Source organism: Mytilus trossulus, chromosome 5 (genome assembly GCF_036588685.1).
Source record: "Mytilus trossulus isolate FHL-02 chromosome 5, PNRI_Mtr1.1.1.hap1, whole genome shotgun sequence".
NCBI classification, from domain to species: Eukaryota; Metazoa; Mollusca; class Bivalvia; order Mytilida; family Mytilidae; genus Mytilus; species Mytilus trossulus.
The window spans coordinates 29,683,956-29,708,578 of record NC_086377.1 but is presented as its reverse complement, the minus strand read 5'-3'; the positions used below and the strand labels follow the sequence as shown (position 1 = coordinate 29,708,578).

The following is a 24,623-nucleotide window of genomic DNA, read 5'->3' as shown; positions in this document are numbered from 1 at the left end:
TTCTTGTTAAAGTTTACCAATTTATAACAAAATGTCAATAAGAAGAGATCATTTGGATTTACGAGGTTGGGGCAAAGAAGTTATCCTGGAACTGATTGGGATGTTTTCTTTTCAAATCTAAATCGAAAGGCGTTCACTCCTAGATTTATTTTACCTCGTGTCCACGAAAGAATTTTTACCGTTAATCAGCCTTTAGCTAAGATAAAAAAAAATCCTATCCCTTTCGATCCATATACATGAATCTATATTTACCTTTTTCACATATACTAAAAAGTAATGTTGTCATCATGTTTATTAAAATTTCTTGTACGATTACCGTCCTTTGATTAAATATTCTTCACTTAAATGTATAGATTGATCAATAAGACTTTCAACTGTGTTGATTGAACAGTAAATTGTATATTATATATTATATAATATCAAATAAATATAATATGTATTTGATTCAAAATGGTTTTAAAAAAACAAGCATGCATACTTTACATGTAAAAGACATTTCAAAGGGAAGAAGAGCACAGCCGATAATCCAAAATTATAAGATAAATTACTGCTCCCTCTTTTCTCGTTACGGCAAGTTACGTCAAGTTAGGGCGATTTTCGTTCGTTCGTAAGATGTTGAGAAACCTCTATTATGCCGTAATGCATTTTTTATAGTCTCACGCTAACTGTGCAGAATATTGGATACCCAAAACTTTTTCTTATGATTAATATGTTTTATGTTATGGAAAATACTTGATGCATATATTTCATAGACATTTTGGGGTTTATTTTATGAAAAAAAAACAAGTAATACCTTTTTCATAGAAGTCAGTTGCTTGGCAATTAACTATGTTCATTTTGTGTTGTTTTATTAGGAAAACACGGAGTACAAGAACGGAGAAAAGGTTTTATGCTTTTGGAGGCAGTGGTGTGAAGCTGATATCGTAGAAACTAGAGGCTATAAAGAGCCGGTGTCGCTCACCTTGGTCTATGTGCATATTAAACAAAGGACACAAATGGATTCATGACAAAATTGTATTTTGGTGATGGTGATGTGTTTAAAGTTCTTATTTTACTTAACGTTCCTGCTTCTCACAATTATATATATAATGAACTTTGCGCATAAGTAACAGAGAAAAATATTTGGTAAAAATTTACATAAATTTACAAAATTAAAGAAAATTGTTTAAAATTGACTATAACGGGCAATAACTTCTTAAGGGGCCAATTGATCAGTTAGGTCAGGTTGACTTATTTGTAGATCTACTTTGCTGAACATTATTGCTGTAAACAGTTTATCGCTATCTATAATAGTATTCAAGATAATTACCAAAAACGGCAAAATTTCTTTAAAAAATACCAATTGGTGGGCAGCAACCCAACAATCGGTTGTCCAATTCATCTGAAAATTTCAGGGAAGATAGATATTAACTTGATTAACAATTTAACTTATTGTCAGATTTGCTCTAAATGCTTTGGTTTCAGAGCTATAAGCCAAAATCTACATTTTACCCCTATTCTATTTTTAGCCGTGGTAGCCATCTTGGTTGAATGGCCAGGTCATCAGACACATTTTTCAAAATAGAAACCCTTAAAATGATTGTGGCTTACTTTGGATTATTTGGCCAAGTAGTTTTAAAGGAGCAGATTTTATAAAAGATTACTTAGATTTATGAAAAATGGTTAAAAATTGACTATAAAGGGAAATAACTCCTAAAGGGGTCAACTGACTATTTCGGTCATGTTGACTTATTTGTAAATCTAACTTTGCTGAACATTACAGCTGTTAACAGTTTATCTATATCTATAATAGTATGCAAAATAAGAACCAAAAAACAGCAAAATTTCCTCAAAATTACCAATTCAGGGGCAGCAACCCAACAACGGGTTGACCGATTCATCTGAAAATTTTGTGGCAGATAGATCTTGACCTGATAAACATTTTTACCTCGTCAAATTTCCTTTAAATGCTTTGGTTTTTGAGTTATAAGCCAAAAACTGCATTTTACCCCCCATTTTTAGTTGTGGCGGCCATCTTGGTTGGTTGACCGGGTCACGCCACACATTTTTTAAACTAAATACCCCAATGATGATTGTGGCCAAGTTTGGTTCAATTTGACCCTGTACTTTCAAAGCTTTGTAAAAGCTAACGACGACGGACGTTAACTACGACGGACGCCAAGTGATGAGAAAAGCTCACTTGGCCCTTTAGGAGTAAAGGTGGGTGTTGTCTTCAATATAATCAACTTTTAGCTCTAGACAACAAACAATACATCAATTTACCTTTGATCGATATTTAAAGTAAAAAAATAATTTAAAAATTAGAATACAAACGGTATTATTTTAAGGTTGAACATTATATAAACACTTTTTACATGCATAGTCGTTAAAGTCCAATATCGAAGATTATAGAATGGAATTCTTCTCTCAATTTTCATTGATTCAGTAACGTTATCAATGAAAATAATCTAAATAACTGATGTAATAATATCATAATTCTGATGTATATTTTTTACCGGATACTTTGTTAAATTTGTACTTGAAGGAGTAGAGAGAGTTCTCAAGCAAATGAATAAGTTAGTTAGTGTGTTAACTTGTGTGAAAGGCAGTTTTTTCCTAAATCTGTATAACAATCTAAAGACTGACCCGGAAGATATTCCGTCAGTTACATGGAGTTGGAAGAGTTTATATCCAAGAAGGTGATCCTGGATGACTTGAAACTTCAAATGATACAAACCTTATATTTAAAAGTTTGTATAAAGGCAGAAGATGATGATATGTATTAATGGGGGATATGTTTTAGAAAATTCCCAGATATGATTGCCTTTTCTTAAAGGATTGCCTATGATTATTTTTGTTACTTTCCTCTTCGGTTCGAGTTTTTTCTAACTCAGAATAAAATAGTTTGATTCTCAAATGCATGTTTGCCTAAAATTTGACACCTGGTTGAATGTGTCAGTCAATCCGCTTTGTTGACTTTGATTTAAATTCACGAAAAGAATAAAATTCGGTCATACAAGTGGTTGAAATTTATTAGTCTGGTTCAATATTTTGTAACACAAAAATAATTTGATATGTGTAAGTTGTGATATGATTCATTAGTGTCAACGATATCGGGCAACATGAACGACTGGAGACACAAATAACAAATTGATAACTTCCTACAGGTATATAAACAGTCAAATCACCTCAGGCAGTTTAAAGGTTAAAAAAAACCTGAGCTCCTGAATATCATATTTTTGATCGCTCGAATGCATGAATCAAAAGAAATATTATAAAATTCATGTCCTCGTACATGTATAGATGTAAATATATTTCCTTGTGGCAATTTTTAATTTAAGAATCCTGAAGTTCATATAAACATATATAATCATTAAATTAATCATCGCACACTACACAATTCAGTCGAGCTACAAAAATAACTGTAATGTCGGGTGTCGATCTATAGTAAAATTTAAAAAACTGAGCTCCTGAATATCTTATTTGTTTTGATCGCTCGAATGAATGAATCAATTGAAATATTATAAACAAAATCCTGACCTCGTATATATATAAAAATCAATATCCTTGAGGCATTTTTTAATTTATAAATAAAAGAATCCAGAAAAGCATATATAATCAGAAAATTAATCGTCACTCATATATAATCAGAAAATTAATCGTCACTAACTACACAAGTTCAAAGTCTTGCTAAAAAATAACTGTCTTGTCGGGTGTCGATCTATAGTAAATAGTTATCAAAGGTACCAGGATTATAATTTAGAACGCCAGACGCGCGTTTCGTCTACATAAGACTCATCAGTGACGCCCATATCAAAATATTTATAAAGCCAAACAAGTACAAAGTTGAAGAGCATTGAAGATTCAAAATTCCAAAAAAGTTGTTGTAAAATACGCAATGATTACTATTTAAATCCAATGATTCTAAATTGGTATGTTGTCAAACTTGGGTAAGGTTTGAAAGAAAATTTACAACAAGATGGTTAAGCGAAACTAAGCCGTTAAAAGTATTTTGGATAATCTGCAAACTCAAATAATTTTTTGTCATGATCATTTTTTGTCATGAGCATTTTCCTGACATTACACAATAGCCATTTGATAGTTGTTGTTGGTTGCTTATCGTCCAGTGGCAAATATTTCATGCATATTCAGGACGAGAACAAGTTCACAATAAATACAATAGGTAGGCTGATACAACAGTGGCCAGCTGGGATGATGGTCGGGGAAATTTGGACTGCCACTGAAAAATTAGGATATATTGGATAGGGACAGCAATTTAGCCTTGCAACAGGCCACCTACGGACAGAAATTTACAACTATAGGTCATCGTACGGCCTTCAACAATGAGCAAAGCCAATTCCCTATAGTCAGCAATAAAAGGTCCCGAAATGACAATGTTAAACAATCCAAAAGAGAAAACTAACCGAATTTATGTATGCCTTATCAAGTTTTAAACAGATTATATATTATAAGTATAATAGAAACTAATGTAAATACTGTTCTTCATATACTGTGAGATCAACAAATATATAGCTCATCTTTATTACAGAGATGTCTAACCAAGATAAACTAACAGAGACCCCAACCAGCCACCAACAACAGATCATCAACGCCTGGAAGTAGATGTCACCTGGAACAGCAGCAAAAGACAAGTCAGCATCGACAGAAGTGTTGTCACAGACCACAACTACAGAGGGATCCGGTATAGTATGTCCTTCCCCGTCTTCCACTACAGAGGGTATAGTATGTCCTTCCCCGTCCTCCACTACAGAGGGTATAGTATGTCCTTCCCCGTCCTCCACTACAGCGGGTATAGTATGTCCTTCCCCGTCCTCCACTACAGCGGGTATAGTATGTCCTTCCCCGTCCTCCACTACAGAGGGTATAGTATGTCCTTCCCCGTCCTCCACTACAGAGGGTATAGTATGTCCTTCTCCGTCCTCCACTACAGCGGGTATAGTATGTCCTTCCCAGTCTTCCACTACAGAGGGTATAGTATGTCCTTCCCCGTCCTCCACTACAGCGGGTATAGTATGTCCTTCCCCGTCCTCCACTACAGCGGGTATAGTATGTCCTTCCCCGTCCTCCACTATAGAGGGTATAGTATGTCCTTCCCCGTCCTCCACTACAGAGGGTATAGTATGTCCTTCCCCGTCTTCCACTACAGCGGGTATAGTATGTCCTTCCCCGTCCTCCACTACAGAGGGTATAGTATGTCCTTCTCCGTCCTCCACTACAGCGGGTATAGTATGTCCTTCCCAGTCTTCCACTACAGAGGGTATAGTATGTCCTTCCCCGTCCTCCACTACAGCGGGTATAGTATGTCCTTCCCCGTCCTCCACTACAGCGGGTATAGTATGTCCTTCCCCGTCCTCCACTATAGAGGGTATAGTATGTCCTTCCCCGTCCTCCACTACAGAGGGTATAGTATGTCCTTCCCCGTCTTCCACTACAGCGGGTATAGTATGTCCTTCCCCGTCCTCCACTACAGCGGGTATAGTATGTCCTTCCCCGTCTTCCACTTCAGCGGGTATAGTATGTCCTTCCCCGTCTTCCACTACAGAGGGTATAGTATGTCACTGGACGTTAAGCAACCAACAATCAATCAATCAATATGTCCTTCCCCGTCTTCCACCGCCCAAGGTATTCCCCAACCATGTATGATTAAGGTTGTTGATGGTGCTAAAAGCAGTAATCTTTTAGACGAAAAATGTATACTGTAAACAAACTTATTTTCGCGAGCGATTTAATTTCGCGATTTTCGCGAGTAGAAAAATAACGCGAATATAAATCGTCGCGAATATGTAATCCTTGGATCTTTCCTTATTAAAATGCATCAAGTAAATCAGATAATCGCGAAATTAAATAGCCGCGAAGTGGTTAAGAAAGGGTAAAACGCGAAATAAAGAATCCGCGAAAATAAGTTGGTTTACAGTAAGTGAAAACGACCAATATGAGATTGTTGTGTTGGGTCTTGATACTTCCCCTACAATCGCTCACAATATAACGTCTTTTGATATTGGTAGTAGACTAAATCTTGAGAAAAAATCTGTAAAGGATTTGGATGTTGAACCAATGAACCGCACAAAGAATCTCCCTGTACTTTGCCTGTATTGTTATGAGTATTTTGATAAAAATATGCACAAACATGCATGTAGGCAAATGTTAGAGACATCAGGATCAGATATCCAAAAAAAAAGAGAAAAAACACGTCTGAAGCGTTCAGAACCCACAATCAAAATATGGTCAAAAACGTGTTTTTTTAAAGAGTCTGAAATTCCGGAGAAAAACATGTATTCCAAGACCGATGTTATCGAAATTCTAAAAAAATTTGGTCACAAGCTAATCCAGAGAAAGAAAAACCAAAACTGAATAAAGGAAAGACGAACGCAAACGCGCTTGTAAGTTATCTCAGATAGATACTCCTTTTCGTCCAGTATACAAAACAATTGCTCCCCGAAGTCTCGAAGGCTCATTAGCAGATCAGACCATAATATTAGAACAATATGGATTAACAAAGGGGTCCCTAGAAACCATAAATATACTAACTATGGACTCAATAGCTATACAGACAACTGAATCTGTAGATGAATCCATTAATGCACCACCTACTGATGTTGAAAAGAGGAAAATCTATACAGCTGTACCATGTGAACCAGGGCCTTCTGGCATTGAAAGGCAAACCAACGCATCCAAATCCAAACGAAAAATATTAGATATAGACAAGTATGATGGTATGATACTAAACCCCTAACGGGAAGGATTGTGCCTGATGTTCATATGAGGAAATCATAATCTTTCAGTAAGTTTAATTGAAGTCTGGAGCTGGCATGTCAGTTAACTGCTAGTAGTCTGTTGTTATTTATGTATTATTGTCATTTTGTTTATTTTCTTTGGTTACATCTTCTGACATCAGACTCGGACTTCTCTTAAACTGAATTTAAGTGTGCGTATTGTTATGCGTTTACTTTTCTACATTGGTTAGAGGTATAGGGGGAGGGTTGAGATCTCACAAACATGTTTAACCCCGCCGCATGTTTGCGCCTGTCCCAAGTAAGGAGCCTCTGGCCTTTGTTAGTCTTGTATTAATTTAATTTTAGTTTCTTGTGTACAATTTGGAAATTAGTTTGGCGTTCATTATCACTGAACTAGTATATATTTGTTTAGGGGCCAACTGAAGGACGCCTCCGGGTGCGGGAATTTCTCGCTACATTGAAGACCTGTTGGTGACCTTCTGCTGCTGTTTTTTTTATTTGGTCGGGTTGTTGTCTCTTTGACACATTCCCCATCTCCATTCTCAATTTTAAGAATGTACATCATCGTTTGACAAAATCAAAGAAAGATAACACATTTTTACGAATGTCGTTTAAAATGGACAAAAAGGATACAACTCGTCCAAAGAAAAGAGCGTCTCTTTCAAAGGTTAATGGACCATCCCAGAAAAATAGCGCTGCCGAAGCTCAATGTGATGATGATGAGAAAGATCAATGTATGCAAGATTTTCATATGAAGAAAAGCGTCAAATTTCAGCGTAAGTCAGTTTCTGTTGAATCTTTAGGAGACATAGATAACTTTGATGACAGTGACAATGATCCCGATTATAATCTCACAACAGACCACTCAAGTGACAGTAAATCTTCTGAAAATAATGGAGAACCTAAAGAAAAAAAATAAAACTCTTAAATCAGTCCGAAAGAGAACAGCACGAGCAACGGCAACAAAGAAAAGAAATAAGTTCAAGGCAAATTCTTTCAAACATAACCTTCAAAGTAAAGGAGTATATAATATACCAGAAGAGTACAAAACACACAACATACAATATATTGCATGAATTTGAAACGGTCTACTTGCTAAATGCAAATACTGCTTCCGTAAAATCAAAATCTCACATCGTTACTAATGTGACTCGCGTAATGTATCATATAAATGAGGATGAAGACGAAGGGGTCACAATTGGCATCACAAAACGCAAATGTGAAACCGAAGGAATTACATTCGATAAACTATGCGCCTATCTTGATAACATGAAATATATAGGATATTCGTCAGGTACAATTCTTAATTATATAAAGCATTTCAAACACTTTATGAAATATCTGACGACTGTTGCCAAACTATACTAAACCAACAAAGCTGAGTATGATAGACTGTCACATTAACTTCCTAATCTGAACCTATTAAGCTCAAGGTACAAGGTTGCAGAAAAACTCAAATTAAGGGAGCAGAGAGCAGTCGACCCGAAAAGACTCGCCCACGGTACATGAGGTCCAAACTATAATTCGCGCAGCAAAACCGGAAGCGAAAGAATATATAGCTCAAGCGTTGCTAGTTCCTCGACCTCATAAGAATGTAATCAGCTACATCAATTCATATCTTGGTGTTTTGATGTCCATGGGCCATGGTCATAGGTCTGGAATTTTGGAAGACATGCGTTTTGTTGAATATACCGCTGCAATTGAAAGAACTAGGATTTCCAATGGAGAAACTTTCCATTGCATAAGCATTGCCCATCACAAAACAGGAAAATATGGCCTCGGCAAAATTGTTCTTTCTGAAGAACAGTTTAACTTGTTTACGTCCCTCTTTTCTTAACTTGTTTACGGATTAGGTAAAAATTCGTGTTAAATTAGTCCAGTCAACAACCGAAACATTCTTGGTGAATGGCAAAGGGGAACCTTTTTAATAAAATGGCAGAAGGAATTAAGAGACTGTATAAGACGTGTAATGTGTCGCCAATATATACAGCAACACAAGCTCGTAGGGGGTTTGAAACTTTCTACAGCAACACCCCTGAGGAGAAAAATGATTGCTTCGTAACCTACATGTGTCATTCTTCCGATATGGCCGATGAAAGATATGTAGGTGCAGATTTCGGAGAGGCTGTGAAAGCTTTTGTCATGATGGAAAAGGCTTCTTTCCACCCAAAAGACAACAAAGAGGTGCCAGATAAAGACTTTTTTGTACCCACGGAAAGTCAATTAGATGATGAAGTTGCCGGACCAAGTTCAGTCAATTTGGATCTGGAAGAACATACTCTACTCCACCAGACGTGTACATCAGTGGGGTTATTTGGAAAAGTAAAGACGGCAGTTGGTTCAGTGGTTGGAAAGATTAATCCGATAAACGCCAAAAGTCCGAAACAGAAAGGCCGGAAATCTAACAGTCGATTTTCCCCAGATACAGTGGCAATTGGAAATACTTCCAAATACCTTGATACCCTTGGTACAATAACTACAAAAACAAATTTGCCGACAATCCAGGATATCAAGTTGGGGAAATACATGTACTAAAACTGTGGCAAAAAAAGTTCACGACAAATTGAGTTACCATAAGAGGAGTGCTGTGCATTCACAGGTCGCATACAGAATTCTCACAGCTGAGGCAAGGAGGCGTAATACCCAAATGTCATGTTTGACGGAAGTACCGAGTATTCCAAAACACGATCTCCTACAGAAGTATTCAGATGGAAATACTGTGTATCTAAAAGATCTAAATGTAAAGTTGAAACATCGTCTCGATCACTGGAAAACCCAAAGCAGCAACCCGCAATTAACAGTTGAAAACCTCCCTGCTATTGAGGAATTTATTAAAAACCAGCAGTGGTCGAATCTGACAGTTAGCGTTGTAAAAGACGTAAGACAGGGTGTTCTGGTGAAAGAGCATAAAGTTGAAAAGGGAACAGTACTTTGTGATTATCATGGTTATTTGTTAAATAAGAATGAAGGTGAGAAAAAACTTCGAGAATACAAAAATACTACAAACTCCCACGAGGGAAATTATTTCTATTTTTTCTCGGAATCGCGTTCATCAAAATAGATGTGTATTGATGCAGCAGCGTTTCCTTGTTCATGTTATCCTGAAATGGAAACGTTTTGTAGACTAATAAACCATTCCAAGAAAGCGCCAAATTTGAAGCCTTAAACTGTTTACATCAAGGAAAAGCCAGTAATTCTTATGATTAGTAATAAAACAATCGAGCCTTTGGAAGAAATCAGATATGACTACGGGGTTACGAAAGATGAGGATGATAACACCGTCATACATTTTTTAGCTGCTGAAAAGCTACCAATGGCAAATATTTGGCTATTTATTTGGAAAGGCTTACTTTTTCGCGTTTTGAAGTAGGAGGTGTCATAGGAATATCTGACTTCATTATCATGGAACCAACTACGAAGCTCCAGTATCGTAAGGAATATTGACAATTAAGCTGGTTTGTGAAAATAATTAAAAGCTTTCGTGTGCTGTCAAAATAAATAAAAAGTTTTCAAAGATATGCTTCACATCACTTTAATCCCGAGTTAATGTCAACCAGCTCTAGCTTCTTGAATCATTACTATCTTTTTTCTATAACTTGAAGTGACATTCATTTAATACCATGCTAGTAACTATGTCACTTTTAAATTAACTATTTTGTAAAATATATAAATGGTAGTATAAAAAAGAAAATGTGGTATGATTGCCAATGCGACAACTACCCACTAAAAGACCAAAACGACACATCGACATTAACAACTATAGGTCACCGTACGACATTCAGCAATGAGCAAAGTCCATACCGCATAGTCAGCTATAAAAGGCCCCGATAAGACGATGTTAAACAATTCAAACGAGAAAACTAATGGCCTTATTTATGTAAAAAAAAAATGAACGAAAAACAAATATGTAACACATAAACAAACGACAACCTCTGAATTACAGGCTCCTGACTTGGAACTGGCACAAACATAAATAATGTGGCGGGGTTAAACATGTCAGCGGGATCCCAACCATTCCCTAACATGGGGTAGGTATGCTGTCCCGTTCGGATTGTGATTTCCCAAGAAAATTGATCATCTACTTACTCGCATTTTAGGAAATAATTTCTCTTTCGATTAAATAAGTTTTCTTTTAATATTTCCGGTTTTTATTCAAGTAGCGGACAGGTATTCATCGAGTCAATACAATATTTTCCACAGACTAAATACAAATGAATTAACGTTTCGAAATATTATAGTTCAACTACTGTACTTGAATATTTTTTTTAAAATTAAACGACTTTGACAATTCTGTGTATGTATACAGAGGTCCTTTCAATAATTTCGTTCAAAAGTATATGTGATTTTAGTTAAATCTATATTAATGTGGCTCGGGACTATTTGACTGCGCATAATTTCACGCATGATTTACAAAAGTATTGGTCGTAAATACGATATAATTTTTTTAGAATATGTTGATTGCTTAGAAATGTTAAATCATTGTAGTTATGTGACTAATATTTTCTTTATTATCCGTATTTTTTGAATGGTCAAAATAACATTTTACTAATTTTCACCATTTCCCCACCAAAATTTTGGTTTTCAAGTTAAAATACGATTTATTCTTATCATTGACCTATGATATCTAGTGCATTTTAACTGATTTACTAAATATTTCTATAGCCAACTTTTAAAATCTGCTTGACTCATCTAGGTTAGACGTTTAAACCACCTGTGACGAAAGAATAAATAACAAAACCAATCTACGAAACACAAAATAGATTTTAAAATGCAGAATATGGTGCACAATTCACACACATTTTTTATTTAACAGTTTGTGGACAAGATTGTCTATCATGTACACATGTTGCAAGCTCGTCAAGCTGCCACTATACACTGACATGCGCAGATAATGAGGTACATTTATAATTCAAAGCTGTATCCCGATCCTAAAAGTTTGATTTAAACCAATAGTTACTAGAGAATGAATAAAAACACCAGTCAACGATGTTTTCAACATCGACACATTACTTATTTGGATTTGAGACGCAGTTTACATAGAACACATAGATAAGACGTTTTAAGTTGTAAATATTGTGTTTAATCTTATTGTCAGTGTCAAAGATTATAAACTAAACTACAAAGAACACGTATCACAGGGGAAAATGCTGTTAACTATGAATTAAAACTATTGTCAACATTTTCTATATCATGTCATGGAATGACCTCTGTTATAAACAATGGAAATTTTTAAAACTGCAGTTTCGAACAACAAACGAATCAAGAAATAAAATGGGAAAAGAGAAATTGAATCTCTAAAATTTAGAATAGATAACAATGGTTTGCTTAATTATGACAAACATATGAAATGCATAAGCCAAAACATAAAGAATAGAGAAAAATTGTCAAAATCAAAACATGAATTCTAGTTGAAAGAAAACAATTTGAAAATAATTTTCGGACCGTGTGCTCTACAAAGAGCAAAGCAACATAACAACACTGAAAAACAGAAACGTAACCATAATCTACAAACACTTTTTTATCAAGAAGGTTATATAACAAAGAAAGATGACGGACGACGATAATTACATCTATAAGGATACCACCTTATCTGCAAGTGGCTGTTTACTAGTTGTGATCGGCTGTTTCATTTCACTTTCTTGTATTTATCAACAACCGATGATTGCAAAGCTTTAAATTGTGCCTATGTTATGAACTGCAATAATCTAATGCATTTCAATAGGTTTATCATCAACATTATATTTATGTAAGGAACCTAAATTGTTTGTACATTAAGGACTTCGATTGATGTCTAATTATATAAAGACATGTGTTATTTTACTTAGTTGCTTTTGTTACCTAAGCTAACATCGGACTCGGACTTCTTTTAACTTAATTTTTACTGTGCGTATTGCTATATTTATGCGTTTCTTTATTCTACATTGACTAGAGGAATTAGAGGTACGGTTGAGAGTTCACAAAATACGTTTTACAACGCTGTATTTTACAGGAGCCTCTGGCCTTTATAAGTCTTGTATGTTTTTTAGTTTAAGTCCATTTGTGTGTTTTTGAGTTTGGTGTGAAGTCATTTTTTACTGATTTAGTAAACGATGTTTTCTCGCTGCTTTGACGACCCATTGGTTGCCTTCGGCCGTAGTCTGCTCTTTGGTCGGGTTGTTGTCTCTTTGACATATTCCCCATTTGTAATCTCAATTGTATGTGTAATGCTCATCATTTTTTTCACTTATAGGTATGCTACAAACACAAGTTCATTTCACTCTCAGGATCTGTCAGCTACGACTTAGGATGTGCATACCAGCAGGTAAGGATATTTTATTCACATAATCTTGAAAGATATTTGAAAACAATTTGTAAGGCCTCCGAGCATTGCTTCGTACGCAGCAACCTAGCTTATATAGCGGCAATCACGATTTGTATCAACTGAGAATTTCATAATTATAGAATAGAAAAGGGAAAAAACATTTGGTAAGCAAAAATCGTCCATTTTGTCAGAGAGTTTAGTTTTAATCCGAGATTGAACCTTAAAAGTAACTCTATTATCCATGCGTGGTAAATGTTTTGTTATGTTAAATCGTAGATATAACTGATCGACCAACGGATTTGTATACCGGCATGGCAGTAATTTACAACGAATTGTTAGTTTTGAATTATTTTGAAAACTTTTCCTTGATCAATACTTTTTACTTGTTATATAGACTTGCAGTCATCTATCAGGCTCAATATTTGGCAAGAGAAGGTCTGAAGGAAGGAGGCAGATTTGTTCCGAATGCTGTAATAGTACCAGACTATGTAATCGTGATTTACCCTGTTTTAACCCGGTTTCAAACGGTATTTATGTTTTTAGCATATTACATGTTTTAAAAGGTAAACAAATAAAACAAATGCCAGCTTTTATTCTCTAATTTAAAAATCAATTAAAAATAACAGCATTATTGACATTCAATATTAAAGAATGGATACTGCCTTTTGACAAATACCATGTCAAACTACTCTGTAATTCAGATTACTTAATGGTGTTTTAATGCCACTGTTAAGCGCTACTGTATGGTAAGTAGGTAGCAGCCAGTTTGATTGGTACCGGTAGTCGGAGTGCCCGGGAAAATACCAATCTCGATAGGAAAATGACAATCCTAGTCATCTCAGATTGGAGTCGAGTGCTTGCGCACGAGCTCGGCTCGAGCACAAAACCTCAGTGTTGACTGGGTAGTGATTACGGTTATGGAACTATATTGTACTTAGACCACTTGTCCACCGAGGTCACTGTATGTAATACAGAGGAAATAAAGGGTTGCCATTAAAAAAAACCAAAGATTTTGAAATAACTATATCACAACGTCATGTTAGCTAAGAACTAGATTTAATCGAAATTCTTATTGGACATTTGCGGAAATATGCAATAGAACATGTAATATTTATCAGATGAAATATTGATAAATAAAAATAGGGTAGTGAATGGTGTGTTTTTTAAATTAAAAATGGAGCTTCTATTACTGAATTATATTTTCTAACATAAAACTAACATAAAAAGCTTGATATACAATACATACCATAATAAATGGATAAGAAAACATCAGAGACATAACATTTGGATTTATATTGCTGTTCGCTTTACCAAAATTCATCATTCAGACATTTAGTAACACATACTGACAATCAATCTCTGCTTTATACAAAATGATGGATGTCATCATGAAAGGATTGATAGATTAGGAATATATGTCAAAGATTTGAAAATACATGTTTCATTTGTCATTCCTATCATGCTTGTATTTCAAGGTGTCATCGGACTCGATTTAGCAGCGACTTGTCATGTTCTAATATCAACATGAAGTATACTACTTGTAACGCAGGTACTGTTTTTAAATTGTGATCGAAAACAGTCATTTAAGTGTGACTCCGCTTTCCGTGGAGTTCATGTTACCCGATCTTGCTTATTTTCCTTTACGAAATTGTTCTGACGCCATCATAAATTGGTTGTTCGGAACATCGGTGGTGCGTAAAGCTAAAACAACGACACGATGTTATTGTTTATATTTATAACCAGATGCGACTTATCGGTGGATTTGTGCTTTGAGCAGGATATATGAGTTTAACTCCGGATTTCTATTGAATTCGTTTTGCTAAATGTTTTGTTTTTATGTTTGTTTTGGTCTTATGTTTGCCGTTTAATCTTTTTCTCTTTTTTTAAGTCATTTGTCTTTAAAGTTTTGCTTCGAATGCATTGCTACAATGGTACCACTTTAATTATAAGGACGTCACATTTCATTATTTATTAAATTCCTTTTTTTTATAATTATACAGGTACACTTTTACCACGTGAATGTTCAGATATCGCAGATGTGAAGACCGGTGTTTATGATATATACCCACACGGTGTCTTACCAGCAGTTCCGGTCTATTTTGGTAATAAGCATTAAATATTTATTTGAAATTTAAGCTAGCAATGAGGGGTCATGCCCTTTGGGGTCATTTGTCAATCATAATGATAATTTAATTCCGCTATAAAACCGTCCATTTTTCTTGTTTATGACTTAAGTGCTGATAAATAAAACCTGTTTTCCAGACAACTCCCTTCTTGAACTAATAGTCACAACACTGTATTATAAAACAGGTTATTCAAAAAAGAATCAACGGATGCACTGATTTTTACAGAGGATGGGAAGCGTACAAGGAGGGATTCGGAAACAGCAGTGGAGAATACTGGCTAGGTAGATGTTATTTATAAAAGGAATGATATTACTAAATTTTTATCATTAGATTATAATTCACCAGACGTGCGTTTTGTCCCAAAAAACAAAAAGACCCAGCAGTGATGCTCGAATAAAAAAGTCGATAATGTTAAATAAAGAACGAACAATATTGATTGCTCTCATCGTTTACATAGGTAATACCTAAAGCTGATTGATTGACCAATATAGCAATTAATTAACATCGGAACAGATCTTTTAACTTCATTTGAATATGCTGAATCCATTTTTGAGTTTTATACATTGTTCATCAGTTTTAAATTATCTAATTGTCGGAAACCATGACAGAAATGGTGTTCCGCAATTTGTATAGATTTTTACAACGGTGATAGGTTGCACTTTGTAAATACAGCTGTTTCTGAAAACACGCCTCTTTTGGGGAGAAATTAAAAATTCATAGAAAATTAATTTTGTTTACATACTGGCTTGCTCCTAGTTATACTCTCTGTGTTCTATATCGCAGAGACAGAACTTATGAACGTTAACAGTAAATAAACACATGCATATTGTTTACATTGAAATATGTGGTAACCTTTCATTCGAGGTAGGGGTAGTTAAGAAAACTACTGTAAGTTTAAACTCTGAGAAGTTCAGGGCATATAAACATTGAAAATATGCCGCACAGCCCTACATTTTTACCTTTGAAAAAAAATGTGGTGCAAATGAACTTTCAATTCTAGAATAATTTCAAAACTTCATAGTAAAAGTGGTACTTTTTTTTATCCGTAAAAGAAGATCCTATGGGAAATTGCATTGTCAATATTTACAGAAATGAAACCTATAGTATTTATAGATTATAACAAAACTTTTGGTCAAATGAGTTTCTGCAGAATTTCATTGAATATTTTATGAACAGATTTTACAATGTAAAATGATGTACTTTCCGTAACATGAGTGAGTAAGAAGGAAACGTTTATATTATATAAATAACACATAGCTGAGAGGGTTATAAAGCAGATTGGTACCCTGAGAAAAAATTGTCAACCACAGTGAAAAATCATTGTCTTTAATAACTTGATGTAATTTCAAATCATTTTCCTTTAAATTATCGTTTTTTGATTGGAACAGTTGAGAGGGTGACATTAAAAAAAATGGTCACCTGCTAAATCATGTGATAGAGTAAATTAATATCCTCTTACTAGCCAATACAAATATGGTATTTAAGCGTAAATTATAATAGTATAAATTATTATATAAAACGTAAGAAAGAAGATGTACATGTAACATTATATGCAAGTTTCTCTGCATAAAAATGAATATCTATATTAATAAATTGTTAAAAACAATGTATGTATCCTTATTTTTTTATGAATACATGATAAGTTATATAGTAAAAATTGTAAACATTTATTTCAAGATTAGAAAATAACATGCTAACAACAGAAAAGAAAAAAAATATTACACGAGTATGAAGATTAAACTATAAAAATTATTGTAAAATGTTACATATTTATAATTTGGTCAATTTCATCCGACACGATAATTGTCACAGGTAGTTGAAAAACGTTGAACCGTAACAGACCGATTGACGTGTGCTGTCGTCAGTTAAGGATGAAAGGATTCATTAAGTAGCAGTATATGTCAATCATTTAATTTATGACAGTCGGACATATGTCCGATATGAGATTTGGGACATGTCAGTTGTCCGACTATCATCGTAGTAAGACTCCAAATGTACTGTACTTTGAATTTTCATTCAGGTAACGAAAACATGCACAAAATTTCGTCCCATGGAAGACATGCACTAAGAGTTGAATTGTCAGACTTTGATAACCAAGATAGATATGCGGAGTATAAAACGTTTTCAATTGGTGACGAACAGGATGGATACCAGATTGCTGTTAGTGGTTATTCTGGAAATGCTGGTAATGTGACTTATTTGAATATTCTTTAAAAAGGCAAAACAAAGAACGCAGCTGAAGGTGTTAAGATTTAACTTTTTAGTCTCATTTGTACGAATGTCTCTTGTAATACGTATCGTCTCAGTGTAAATATGCCTCTTTCATTACATGTCATCTTCGATATTTACGTAGAGGTTTAATTGCAAAAATGACAGTTATCTCTCCATCATCTTCTTAAGAGATCTAGTCAACGCCCTGTGACTTTTCAACTGAATCTTTGACGATTTTTATTTGAAAAGTTTCTTTTCAAGCCCTCCGTACGAATCGAAGTTGACATTTTTCAGGGAAATCGTTTTAAAAGCATCTGTATACAAACATAGTCTAAAAGACCATTAGATTTTCAGATGATTGAAAGACAGGGGGTTCTCGCCGTCATTTTAGCGGTCTCCATGTCAATAAAAGTGTCATATGGCGCGGAAAGTGTCCCGGATGAGGTGTTGGATAACAAACGCGCGTATGCAATGGACGTTTTTAGAATAGGAAATCGTGATTTATCTTTATATATTTAAAAAGATGTCATAAAGAAAACAAGAGGGAATGTGATTGCTTTTCACAAATTTCTATTGGCCTGACTCCAGATCAACATCGTATACATGTTAACACTGTGTGGAATAAGCCTAAAATCAAAGTGAAATTGATGATTTATCCCCATTTACCAAGAAAGCAAAACACGTTCGGTAAAAAATACCAAATCAAATATGCTTGGATGCATTATTTCTAAGTTACACTATAACAAAGATCTTTGAACATTCACTGATATGCCTGGACTGGGAACAGGACACCAGGGTTGATATAATCCCCGTTTTTATTCTGTTGCATCTAATAAACATTTTATTCTAAAAACAATTCTATCGAAAACACAAGCTCACTTTGGCGGCAGGTTACAAGTGCCTACCCTTTTTTTTCTAATTTCCTATGAGGTACAAAATCACCGAACATTATAAATAAATAATCGTGCAAAATCATTTGACGACCTGATTTGAACCAAGCTTTACAAAAAAATAAATTGAGGATCTTTTTTAATTAAAGATACCTATTGAAGCCAACAAAAGAGAGAGCAAATAGGTTGTACAACAAAAGAGAGAGTAATCCCCTAGCCCCCCCCCCCCCCCCATTTTTTTCAGAATGAAAAATCTGAATAAAATGTATAGTTTTTTTTTCCCAATTTTAGACAATATTTTTCGTTACTACTCAGCCTTTATTTATCTCCTTAAAAACACGATATTATATCTTCATCATTATAATTTTTGCCGGACAAACAGCTAAAAACCGTAAAAATGCTATTTGTCCGTTTTGCCGTATCAAATTGAGTATTTGCCAGGCTAGCCGGACGAATAGACACTGCCTTTATTCTACGGTCATCTTATTTCCAAATCAGACAACAATGGTTAAGCTCATTTGCTTTTTAAAACTAGAAACATGTTCAATATTGCTACACAGACGTGTTTTAGGTGCATTACGTATATTAACCAATTGCAACATGCCATTTTTTGTCATTATTTTCTCTGTTTTAACTAATTTTCTGCATCATATAATCATGATAATGAAGATTGAGTTCAGGGAGGTCTATATATAGCCATGTATCCTCTTACCTGAATGTTCGACGATTTTCAGCTGAAAAGTAAAATGTAAGCCCACCATAGATATCAAGGATGACATCATTCTGGAAAATACTTTTGATACGATCGATTATATATAAAGTTAACATAGTCTAAACGACCGTTTATACTTTAGTTAAATAGTTGTATAAGTGACAATCATATAACGTCTCTTTATTTGTATATACGGCGTCCTTTTATGATAAATAAACTGGGATCCTTTAATATGAATCATAATGATTTGTTAACTCTTTTAAAATATTTTTTTTATTAGTTGTCGTGTTGACGGTTATCCAAAATCTTTTTTTTCAATATGACAACAATAGCGTCTATTCAATGAATGAAACATAACAATACTTAAAGCTTTTTAAAACATTAAGTCAAACACACTTATATTACAGGAGATTCTTTAATTTATGGCCACAGTGGTATGAAGTTTTCAACTTTTGACAGAGACAATGACTATTATTCTCAAAAAAACTGTGCAGAACTTCATGGTGGGGCGTGGTGGTATGCAAGATGTTATGCTTCCAATCTAAACGGAAAATACTTGCCTGGTCGAATTGATTACAGTGTGAGCGGAGACAAGTCCATTGTATGGCATTCATGGCATGGCGATGACTACGGTTTAAAATCAACAAAAATGATGATTAGGAAATACTGATTTCTTTTAATAAATTTTTCTTACAATTATTCTTATAATATAACGTTCATGCTGGTGGACGTTTCGTCCCTCACGGAATCACCAGCCCAGTAGTCAGCACGTCGGTGTTGACATTAATATTATGTGGTCATTTTTATAAATTTCCTGTTACAAACCTTGAAGTTTTCGAAAAACTAAAGATTCACTTATCAAAGGAATTGATTACCTTAGTCGTATTTGGATAACTTTTGGGAATTTTGGTTTCTTGATGCACTTCAACTTTGTACTTGTTTGGCTTTATATTGGAGTTTTATCTGAACGTCATTGATGAGTCTTATATAGACGAAAAGCACTTACGGCATATAAAATGATAATCCTGGTACCTTTGAAAACTACTATCACGATGTTAGAGAATACATTGAATGAAAGCCGACAACACACAACCTCTCTATCTCACCCTGATTTACTGAGATCATGATGATTTCTCCAAACTTCAGTTTGTCCGTTGAAGTACGTTGACCAAACGACGTAGGAGTTAAAAAAAATGTAGAGCAAAACTCATAGCGCCAAGTTAGCTATAAAAGGTCCAGAAAAGAAAAACGTAAAACAATCATAACAAGAAAACTAACCGCTTGACTAAAAACAAATGAACGAACAACAAATTTAATATAATAAACTCGACAAAAGGCAGCAACTTAATCACAATCTCCTGTATTTTGATAGACATATAGAATGCAGCGGGGTTGAAGTGATCGTTTAAAAACTTACCAATTACCTGTATCTATAAATATATATACAACGTATTGAATTTTGTCATTTTGTCTGTTAGCATTGATACCATATTTTTTCTATTTCTATCTGTCACATTCCTATATATGAGGAAATATGATCATATTACCGGTATGATTATGGCTTCAATGTTTGAATTAAGAATCATCGACGATATATAAAGGTCTAGATGAGGTTTGCATAATAGAGAATAATAGACGTAGGCCGTACGGTGACCTGTAATTGTTATTTTCTGTGTCATTTTTGTCTCTTGTTGACAATTGTCTCCTTGGCAATCATACCACATCTTCTTTTTTACATTAATCTACACAAATCATGCAAATTTGGACACAAAAAAAATAGAAATGTAAGACAAAAAGAAAATGGCATATCTAATTAAAGGATACTGAAAAAGAGAATGCTAAAAAATCAACAAATTATATAATATAAAAAGTCCTGATAAGAAAAATAAATAATGAATATTACACGATAGATTTATTTTAAAATTCATCCTTTAATATTCCGTATAAATTAGAAAACCGGAAAAGCTGTTGTAATCATGCTCTAAACGTTCTGTTCCTCCGTCTGAATCTCTCACCCAAACACTGTCATTCACGTCCAGATCGATAATAACTGACATGGTACCGCTCTCGTACCCGTTATGATCGGCCCAGTTCTTGCCAATGGTTACTCCATTTTTTACAATCTCAACATGGATTCCATGATTAGGCATCGACATAACTGTATTGGTGATAAAATACAATCCCGCTGTTGGTGCTTTGAATATACCACTGAATTTGTTGTAGCCGTCTCCTACGTTTATTTTGACAACATCGTAAGCGACAGCATGATTAGAACTGACGTTGAAATTTGCAGAGAGGTGTGTGTGGAACGCCACCGGAGCCTGTCCATTGGGAACTAAGAATCTTGGACCTTTATTGTTGTTTGTTTCGATTTTCGTACCGCATTCACAATCTACAAAACAGGAAGAAAATAAAAAATAACTTCTTTATTTTACACATGATACGACATTTATAATGTTATAACTAACCAAGGACTCGACATACTCCTGAACAATACTTCGGTTAACCATAAAGAGGATTGACATTCGAATGACCAAATTAAAAGTAAAATGGGATTATGTAACGAGTAGATTATTGAGTGAGTATAGCTGAATAATATGTACCAACGTTTACTTTAAGCTAACAAAAAACTTACTTTTTTGTTTCATTAGTGTTAGTTCTTTCTTCAGCGTCGAAACTTCCATCTTCATTTCATCTAAAAAAAAAAAAAAAAAAAAAAAAGTTATTAAAATAACAGTTATTCTAGCTTACCTTTGGCATCGTATGGTGCCATGCACATGTATTCACTTATACAACTTATCAGACTGGTCTACAAGGTTTCCCCTGGGAAAATTATTTTTTTCACCACCTCTTTCGCCAAAACAATATACTTTTCGCAACTTTATTGTTTTTTTCGCCTCTTCATTATTATTTTCGCCAAGTAACATAAATGTATTTTTCGTTAAAATTTTCTACCCCCCCCCCCCCCTCTTGAATGAGATGAGTTTGCCCTATTGTCTATGATTATTCCCTCAAACTCATTGTAATGAATAAACATTATATTTTGAACAATTTTTCTTAAAGATGAGACCACTTACTTTTTATAATAAAGAAGATATAGTTCCCGAAATATAACAAAACTTTTGGACATGTTTTGACCTTATAATACCAGAAAGATGTTATAACAGTGGTCCATATGTATAGTCGCTCCAAAATCTACACTAAAACTGTATTTCAAATAGTATCTATTTATTCTATTATATAAGACAGCTTAACCATTATAATTGTAAGATGACCCTCTTTTATGTCAGATGTAATTGGCCTCTAGAATTTTATGAGCTCCTTAAGTTTGGACAACCTTTTGGGGAAGGATTACAATTTGTAGTTGTTGGAAGTAAATATTTGAAAAAAAACGATTAATCAATGCAATACTCCCGCAGTTTTTTTCCTCTGTATATTACATTCGTTTCGGCTATCTTTTTGTACCTTAATTTTTGTCTGTCACCCTATTGAATATACGCGTATTTTGCGAAAATATTCAAAAAAACTGTTTTTGATTTAGATTTATGCTTGTGTGTGTATTAAATTTTCCTAACAAAATTTACAAGCCTTATCCAAATGCCTAGCCACTTGATTTATGAATACATACCGTTTGGAAAATTATGTTTGTTAAGATCAAAATAAAGTTTCCACTTACCGTACGCAGATTTAATCGCATGTAGTATATCTTCTTGATCTTTTGTCGAGATAGCATCGGATACTAATATCCAACTAATACAGAAAAAGAAGACAAAAACAACGGAGGCCATTTCTAACTACTTAATACATCTAGTAAATGTAGTATGTTGATAAGAATCGTCCTCACACAATGTACGTGATTCCAACTTATAAGTTGATTAGTTCTTGCGATAACCAATACAGACTTAAGGTTATCATTACAAGATTTACATTAAGACTTATTTCGAGACTTTTCATAACGGACTATACGATATAGGTTTTGTTCATTGTTGCAGGTCGTACGGTGACATATAATTAGGTCTTTCCACCTTTCCGTGGAAAGACCTATTGAATTTGTTCTGATTATTATTATTATTATTTTTTTTTTTTTTCTTCCGCCTAATTTTTTTTCTTGCGTATTATTGATGTTTCAAAAGATGTCGCTTAGATATTTGGAATATGGTATCGTATAGTTTATACCCTTTAAAAATTTACAACTGCGTAACAAAATACTTTACGTTGTAAGAGTTATCTCCCCAAACACTGTTTTTCTTGTGGCCACTACTCCTTCGCACCCATTAAAGATTACGTCAAATTTATTTTACCAAATTGCTCGTTACATCTTCAGGATTAGGATATTCATTTGGACCGAAGCTTTACGGAGACTCCATATGAGAGTTATTCCCCCTTTTCCATTTAATTAAGTGATATGCATTTCTAAATGGTAAACGATAAGTGATAAAGACATAGGGTCTTTTGATTCGAGGTCCTTGGTCCAAAAAAATAAAAATGAGGTCAAGGTCAAAGGTCAAGGTCATATTCTAAATTTTGATTTTGGCTTATTTTCATTATTTTCAAATACCTTTTGACATATCAACAAATAATTTTTAATAAACTGTTAGTTGCGACATGTCCTTACTTGTATATTTTGGTTGAAAGGGTGCGCAGACAATAAATGGGAGTTTTTGCCCATCTTACATTTAGAATTACTCGTAAAGTGATATTACTAATAAACCAAACATATTAAAGACCTAGGGTCTTTTGATTTAAGGTCCTTGGTTTGTGAACTTGACATTGAGGTCAAGGTCATAGGTTAAGATGACGTTCTAGATTTTGACCTTTGCTTTAAATTCATATAAATACATCATAAAGCCATAGGAACTAACATTTTAAACTGATTTTTCATATTTCAATATCAAAATAGATCTTTACTAGTGGAAAGACCTACAATTGTTCTCTGAACAATTGGTTTTTAATTAGGTCTTTCCACCTTTCCGTGGAAAGACCTATTGAATTTGTTCTGATTATTATTATTATTATTTTTTTTTTTTTTCTTCCGCCTAATTTTTTTTCTTGCGTAGTATTGATGTTTCAAAAGATGTCGCTTAGATATTTGGAATATGGTATCGTATAGTTTATACGGTTTAAAATTTACAACTGCGTAAGAAAATAATTAACATTGTAAGAGTTATCTCCCCAAACACTGTTTTTCTTGTGGCCACTACTCCTTCGCAACCGTCAAAGATTACGACAAATTTATTTTACCAAATTGCTCGTTATATCTTAAGGATTAGGATATTCATTTGGACCGAAGCTGTACGGAGACTCCATATGAGAGTTATTCCCCCTTTTCCATTGAATTAAGTGATATGCATTTCTAAATGGTAAACCATAAGTGATAGAGACCTAGTGTCTTCAGATTTGAGGTCATTGGTCCAAAAAAATTAAAATGAGGTCAAGGTCAAAGGTCAAGGTCATATTCTAAATTTTGACTTTGGCTTATTTTCACTTATTACCAAAAACCGTATGACATATCGACAAATAATTTTTCATAAATTGTTAGTTGCGACATGTCCTTACTTGTATATTTTGGTTGAAAGGGTGCGCAGACAATAAATGGGAGTTTTTGCCCATCTTACATTTAGAATTATGCGTAAAGTGATATTACTCATT

At 34.1% G+C, this 24,623-nt stretch overlaps 3 protein-coding genes across 3 annotated transcripts; 1 reads left to right on the top strand and 2 right to left on the bottom strand.

Moving 5' to 3' along the window:
- Positions 1-4,463: 4,463 nt before the first annotated feature.
- On the bottom strand, positions 4,464-6,576 carry LOC134717839 (sialidase-like). The gene is made up of 2 exons (XM_063580334.1): positions 6,525-6,576; positions 4,464-5,536 (listed from the first exon to the last, which is right to left on the bottom strand). Exons 1-2 carry the CDS (start codon positions 6,574-6,576, stop codon positions 4,464-4,466), a joined length of 1,125 nt encoding a protein of 374 aa, XP_063436404.1.
- Positions 6,577-17,123: 10,547 nt separating this feature from the next.
- On the top strand, positions 17,124-19,644 carry LOC134717838 (fibrinogen-like protein 1). The gene is made up of 2 exons (XM_063580333.1): positions 17,124-17,346; positions 19,382-19,644. Exons 1-2 carry the CDS (start codon positions 17,154-17,156, stop codon positions 19,642-19,644), a joined length of 456 nt encoding a protein of 151 aa, XP_063436403.1. The 5' UTR covers positions 17,124-17,153.
- Positions 19,645-20,905: 1,261 nt separating this feature from the next.
- On the bottom strand, positions 20,906-22,824 carry LOC134717837 (complement C1q tumor necrosis factor-related protein 3-like). The gene is made up of 3 exons (XM_063580332.1): positions 22,651-22,824; positions 21,610-21,669; positions 20,906-21,366 (listed from the first exon to the last, which is right to left on the bottom strand). The coding sequence occupies exons 1-3, from the start codon at positions 22,760-22,762 to the stop codon at positions 20,906-20,908; spliced, it is 633 nt and encodes a 210-aa protein (XP_063436402.1). The 5' UTR covers positions 22,763-22,824.
- Positions 22,825-24,623: the final 1,799 nt, after the last annotated feature.